General features: G+C 38.5%; 1 protein-coding gene across 1 annotated transcript; it reads left to right on the top strand.

Annotated features, from left to right (window-relative positions):
- The first annotated feature begins 1,373 nt into the window (after positions 1 to 1,373).
- On the top strand, positions 1,374 to 4,259 carry LOC141631401 (uncharacterized). Its single transcript, XM_074444078.1, has 4 exons — positions 1,374 to 1,575; positions 1,757 to 2,987; positions 3,311 to 3,518; positions 3,948 to 4,259. The coding sequence occupies exons 1-4, from the start codon at positions 1,374 to 1,376 to the stop codon at positions 4,257 to 4,259; spliced, it is 1,953 nt and encodes a 650-aa protein (XP_074300179.1).
- Positions 4,260 to 7,021: the final 2,762 nt, after the last annotated feature.

The raw sequence follows: 7,021 nt of genomic DNA, 5'->3' as shown, positions 1-7,021 counted from the left end.
CCAAACTGTTTTGAACCTCAAAAATTAGTCCTCACTAATTTGATGATGAATAATTAGTTTGATTTGGTGTTATTTGCTAATTTAATCGGTAAAAATCATAACTTTTAAGTAATAAATCCAAAATAATTGAAAATATCACCAAAAATTGAAACTAAAAATTGTTAGTACTCTGGAACACTCCCAAGAACACTAAAATGTCAGAAAAAATGCCCAAAAAAATACAGATAAAGTTTATGAAGAAAAAGATCGATATTTATCGGTTTTTAACCACTAAAACCAATAAACATCAAAACAAGGTGAAATCACATTTTAAATTTCACTTTTCAGTTTTAAAACATAATATTGAATGTACATAAATTTATCAAGGGGAGAATCTGATACGTACATCGACACTCTAACTGATGTGGTACTTGAATTGGGAGGTCTTACGGACCGTGAGATTGACTCGAAACAAAACAACCCAGTTTTAACCAATCAAGCGTGTTTTGGATCCAACAAAGGTCAAAAAGTTTGCATGATCACAAGTCAAGGGCCCAATTGAGAGAAATCAGGCCCAAGGCCGTGGAAGATGCCGTGAGATGGTTGAATGAACCATCTAAATTCATGCACCTAGTTTTCTAAGAGTCTTTCCTAGTTTTCTACAAAAGTCTTACCTAGTTTTTCTCTTAGTCAAAACTAGGATTCATGCATCTTAGAATTTATGCACCTTAGTTAAATGTAGTCTTGGAGGCCAAGGCATTTCGCCCTATATAAGGACCAAGACACCCCCCCCCCCACATTTGTAATCATCCAAGTTTGAGAAAATATTCACTTTGTGTGAGAAACTCGCTGTTGCGAACCCCTTGGTTTTATCTCGACGCATTTTCGAGTAAAACCGGATTAATATAAATAGGTCTTGAGGATTAATCACCATTGTTCGATCTATAGGTCTAGATCGAGCAAATATCCTTTTCTTTTCAGTTTATCACGCTGCATGTACATGGATTGATCGGGTTGCACCTAGTGCATTCGGCTCCTTCGTTTATTTGCTAGATCAAGTTAAGACTTCTGCTTGTGATACGTATCAATTGTGGTATCAGAGATACGGCTCTTGATTTCCACTAAATCGAGACGGCCCACAGGTGTTGATTTTTTATTCAAAAAAAAAACTGAGACAAAAAAGAAAGAAAAAAGAAGACAAGATGAATTTTGATGATCCTGATTTTCTTCAAAGCCTTTGAAATGGAATAAGAAACATTCCGGAACTTCACCCACGTTGGCAACCACGTAGGGGTGAGCGGGATGTAGATGAATTCAAGTTAAGTGAACTACCCAAGTTCGTGGGAGGCACGAATCCCGAGGATTACCTTGAATGGAAAAGAAAAATTCAACGTATGTTTGATTTCAAAGGCCTTGATGATGAGAAAAGCTGCAAGTACGCTATTCTAAAACTTAGTCGAGGTGCTTCGTTGTGGTACGAAGGTTTGAAAGCAAAGCGTGCTTGGGCTGGAAAGGGGAAAATAACATCTTCGGAATCTCTTAAAAGCAAGCTACGCAAGAGATATGTTCCAACAACTTATAGGCTTACGACTTATCGTAAGATCGCCGATCTTAACCAAGGGAAGCTTAGTGTTTTGGAATACATCAATAAGTTTGAAAATCTAGCTCTGATGGGAGAATTGGAGTAGAGTGAAGAGATAAAGATGTTCTCTGCAACTTGGGTTACAATCCTACGCTGACTTCGATGCTCTCTGCAACTTGTGTTTCAAAATTGAAGCTCAAGCGAAAGCTAAGCTCTCTTATGGTGAGAATGGTCGAACTTGGAGGAATGAGGGAGGAATGAAGGGAGCTTCGAGTAGCCTTGTTGTCGAACCCACTCCTAAAACAATTTCCACTTCCGAACCCTTCGCGAGAACACCCGCTCCTAAAGAAACGAGGCTATCCAAAGTACGATGTTTCAAGTGTCAAGGATTTGGACATTATCAAAATTCGTGTCCAAAAAAACGATTAATTGCTTTGAGAGAAGCCGTTGCTTGTCGAGATGAGTTATTTGATAAGGAAGAGCGATTGGGGGATGTGTTCAACTTCGAAGAAAGGGAAGAGGAGGAAGAATATATCGAATCATACACAGCTCCTAATTACGATTGTGCTTTGGTTCTTCGAGCCCTGCAAGCTCAATCCACAGCAATTGAGTCGGAGGAAAGAAACCAAATCTTCCACCCTAAGTGTCAAGTAAAGGACAAATGGTGTAGTCTAATCATCGATGGAGGCAGTTGTACTAATGTAGCCTCTGAAGAAATAGTGAGTAAGTTGGGTTTGGCTACAACACCTCATCCGAAGCCCTATGCACTACATTGGCTTGATGACGGGGATAAGGTGAAAGTAACCAAGCAAGTTGAAGTGGATTTGACTATGGGGTCCTATGGTGACTACATTTTGTGTGATGTCATGTCGATGGATGCGTGTCATGTACTCTTGGGATGTCCTTGGCAATTCGATCGCAATGCCACTCACCGTGGTCGAAGTAATGAGTATGAGTTGGTCGATAAAGGCAAAACGCTTGTCCTAAAACCAATGGCTCCTAGTGCTGTCCGTTCCATGCGCACCACACGAGGAAAGGCCGCTAACATGTCTATGTTTGCTAGTGAGCACGAGGTCGGTGAAGTTATGAAAGAGAGTGGTTGTAATTATTTGATGGTGGTCAACGAAGTGCCGAAAGTTGGAGTCAAGAATGATCAATTGGCAGTACTCCTAAAGGAATTCAGAGATGTTTTCCCCGAAGAACTACCACCGGGTTTACCCGCTATTCGTGGAATGGAGCATCAAATCGATCTCATTTCCGGAGCTTCATTACCTAACACAGCAGCCTATCGATGCAATCCAATGGAGACGAAGGAATTACAATGTCAAATAGAGGAATTGATGGGCCGAGGCTATGTCCGTGAAAGCCTAAGTCCATGCGACGTTCCTACTATTCTTGTCCCTAAAAATGATGGGACTTGGCGAATGTGTATTGATAGTCGAGCCGTGAACAACATAACTATCAAGTACCGATTTCCTATTCCAAGACTTGACGACATGCTTGATGAGTTACATGGTTCCGAGATCTTCTCTAAGATCGACTTGAGAAGTGGTTATCAACAAATAAGATGAGGGAAGGGGACGAGTGGAAAACCGAGTTCAAGACTAAACATGGGTTATATGAATGGACTGTCATGCCATTTGCATTAACTAACCCTCCAAGTACTTTTATGCGACTCATAAACGAGATAGTAAAACCTTTCTTTGGCAGATTTGTAGTCGTCTATTTGGATGAAATTTTGGTGTACAGTCGAAATGAGGAGGAGCATTTCAAACACCTTCGAGAGGTGTTCGACACACTCCGACGACAGAAACTATATGGTAAGAAGGAGAAGTGTTCATTCTTGGTCGAGAGTATCATCTTTCTCGGCTATGTGGTTTCTAATGATGGGGTTTTCGTTGATCAAGCCATGATCGAGGCAATCAAGTCGTGGTCTACTCCCAAGTCCGTCACAGAAGTCTGATCATTCCATGGGCTTGCCTCCTTTTATCGAAGATTCATCCGGGATTTCAGCACTATCACAAGTCCTATAACCGAATGTATGAAAAAAAGAGCATTTGTGTGGACCGAGGCCGCTCCAAAGGCTTTCGAGACAATTATTCAAAAGCTTTGTGAGGCACCATTATTAGCACTCCCGGATTTCACACAATGTTTTGAGGTAGAGTGTGATGCAAGCGGTGTTGGAATTGGAGCCGTTTTGGTGCAAGGAAAACGATCCATCGCATATTTTTCGGAGAAGCTGAATGGGGCTAGAGTCAATTACTGCACTTACGATAAATAATTCTACGCAATCGTGAGGGCTCTTAATCATTGGAGCCACTACCTTCGCCCGAATCACTTCATATTATATTCGGATCATGAATCGTTGAAGTACATTATTGGGCAGCAGAAGTTGATTCTGGGACATGCCAAAAGGGTGGAGGTTCTACAATCCTTTAACACCTCTTCTAAGTATAAGAATGGCAAAAGCTATGTTGTGGTCGATGCTCTTTCCCGACGCTATTCTCTATTGAATGTGCTCAGCGTTCGCCTACTTGGATTCGAGACCTTAAAGAACTATTATGACGATGATCCTGATTTTGGGGAATTGTTCGAGAAATGCAAATCTGGAGCAAAAGGCGAGTTTGCCATTCAAGATGACTTTATTTTCAAAGGAAATAGGCTTTGTGTGCCTAAGCATCAAGTTTGGGAATTGTAAATCCGAGAAGCTCATGGAGGAGGACTTGGTGGACATTTCGGTGTCAACAGAACATTGGAGATTCTAAAGGAACATTTCCATTGGCCTCGAATGCAAGGAGATGTTCAAAATGTAGTCCGGAAATGTGTCACTTGTCATGTTTCAAAGAGTGCCTTCAAACCCAGAGAGTACGTGCCATTACCTATTCCTAGCCGGCCATGGGAGGACGTGTCTATGAATTTTATTGTTGCTCTACCTCGTACTTAAATAGGTAAGGATGCAATTATGGTCGTCGTGGATCAATTTTCCAAAATGGCTCATTTCGTAGCATGTCACAAGACGGACGACGCTAGTAATGTGGTTGTTTTGTACTTCCGATAGATACTCCGTCTTCATGGGATTCCAAGAACAATAGTCTCTGATTGTTGAACCATATAGTATATATGTTTATGTTTTGATGATTTCAAGGGGCTTTATAATTTATATATTTGTTGCGCGTAATCGTTTGTCTAAGTCTTTTAGATTCGATTTATCTAATACAAACAACAAAGGAAGTTGTGATGGAAGTATATAAGAGTCAAGCCTTAATTCAAGATCAAACGATGTGAAGATTCATTCAAGATTTATGTGAAGACGAAGTCCGTCTAAATATTAATCAAGTTTGGATGATGACATAGCCTATACTCGAAGATCTCCTTGAAAATTAGAATAGTATAGGTGATTATCTCGTAATGATAACCAAGAATGAGTTTCTTGATTTAGTAAAGTTATAGCTTTGCAGCTATAACATTACTAATAAAAGAGCTCAATGTTATAGCTCTCTTACTATAACATTGAAATGATGAGTTTATTATACACGACATATAATGTTTCAAAATTGTTTTGAAAATTGTTTAAAATTTATTTTAAATGTTTTGATAAAAGTATTTACTTAATAAAGCCCGGTTTAGTGCGGAGTTCGGTTTTATGTTGAACGTTGACTAGTAGTCATGTTGGGTCAACTTATGAGTTGGACTATGCTACTAATTAGGGTTTCACCAAAACCTCTCTTAAAACCTAAATTCTAACCTATATATTGAGCTAGGGTTTGGACGAGTCACGAGGCATATGAGCCTTGACATATCGTGTAACCTAAGGTGTATTTGGTAAAGATTTTATTCCTTAATAATCTCTTCACATATCTTATATATCTTACTTAATATATTTATGATAAAAGATATTCTTGTTATAGAAAATCTTATCATATCTTAGAATTTATAGTAAAGATAATAATTGAATAAATTATATTCTCTCTTTTGGAATATTCTTTATTATCTTTTAGGCTTTTAGGAAAGAAATAATAGAAGATATGATTTGTTTACATATCTCATATTATTCGGCCATTAGGGTTTCTATAAACCGAATTGCCTTGCTCTTTCCTTCCTATAAATACTTTGCTCTTTGCAACATTTAATTAAGAGACCTTAAACATAAAAATTGATCTTATTTTAACAAAGCAAAATCGTATGTTTCAAAGCAGAAAACCGTTTTGTTATCATTGAAAGGTCGGGTGTTTTAAACTCGTATATTCATTTGTTAAGTTATCGTTATAAGATAATAGTGCTTATTTGATTTCTTACTTATTCATTAACGTGAACCTTTGCAAGAATCATTAGTGCTTTCTTATTAGCGTAAGTTAGTCACTCGAGTATTTAACGGTACTCATTGAGTTACAGCTAGAGTTTGTTGTACGAGTTGGGTTAGTCAATTTGTAATTCGTAGAAAGGTACTAAATTTATTAATCGAGAATAGTGGACGTAGGTTTCGACTTGTGAAACTGAACCACTTCAAAAACCATGTGTCTCTTCTCTTTCGTTCGCTTGTTTATTTTGTTTTACTATCATTAGTTGATTAGTTAAAAGTTTAATCATTAAACTTTAAATAATCAATTGGTATCAGAGCCTCGTGCTTTTGATTGCCTAACCGCAAAGAGGCTGATCTATCTTGTTTTTATTTATCCTATCGTTTTATATTCCGCTGCCTATCAAGTGTTAAATGGATTCCAAATATCTCAAGTGTCCCGTCTTTGATGGGAAGAATTATGGATTGTGGAAAAAACATGATGACTCACTATGTGAAAGACACGATTGGGAGTGCTGGAGGATTATCCAAAACGGACCGCACAAAATTCTTGTAGCATCCGAGGAAGGCACTACCTATGAAAAGAAAGAAGAGGACTATGTCGAGGCCGACTACAAGAAGGCCGAAAAGAACTCCAAAGCAAAAAGTCTCCTGCAAAATGGAATGACTTCTACAGAGTTTGATCGGTTTTCTTCATGCTCTACGGCCAAAGAGATATGGGATGGGCTTGAACTAGCTTATGAAGGTACTTCCATTGTTAGGAAGCACCGAATAGATTTGCTCATGCAAAAATATGAGCTATTTATTATGAAGCCTAATGAGTCCTTAGATAGTATGTCTGCAGGGTTTTCAAGCATCATAAACTAACTGAAAAAGCTAGGTAGGAAATTCAGTACTGAGGAAATTGCTAGAAAGGCTCTTAGAAGCCTTACTAAGAAGTGGCGTGCTAAAGTCACTGCAATGGAGGAATCACGAGATCTTGAAAACCTATCTTATCAAGAACTCATCGGTGCTCTCATAGCCCATGAAATTACTCTTAACAAAGATGACACTGAACCAAGCCGAAACAAGAGTATGGCCTTAAAGAGTGAAGAAGTTGACTCTGAACTAGAGGATGAAACTGTTCACTTTGCACGCCGTTTTAAAAATAAGATATTTCGAAA

Source organism: Silene latifolia, chromosome Y, assembly GCF_048544455.1.
Source record: "Silene latifolia isolate original U9 population chromosome Y, ASM4854445v1, whole genome shotgun sequence".
Lineage (NCBI taxonomy): Eukaryota > Viridiplantae > Streptophyta > Magnoliopsida > Caryophyllales > Caryophyllaceae > Silene > Silene latifolia.
The sequence above is the reverse complement of the archived record's forward strand: the minus strand, read 5'-3'. Positions and strand labels throughout refer to the sequence as shown.

Excerpts from the sequence above, each read along its gene's own strand:
- LOC141631401 (XM_074444078.1), top strand. The coding sequence starts at position 1,374 with ATGTTTGATTTCAAAGGCCTTGATGATGAGAAAAGCTGCAAGTACGCT. Across the intron at positions 2,988-3,310 it reads AATGATGGGACTTGGCGAAT|TCGAAATGAGGAGGAGCATT; the intron begins GTGTATTGATAG and ends TTTGGTGTACAG. Across the intron at positions 3,519-3,947 it reads CTCCCAAGTCCGTCACAGAA|CAGAAGTTGATTCTGGGACA; the intron begins GTCTGATCATTC and ends ATTATTGGGCAG.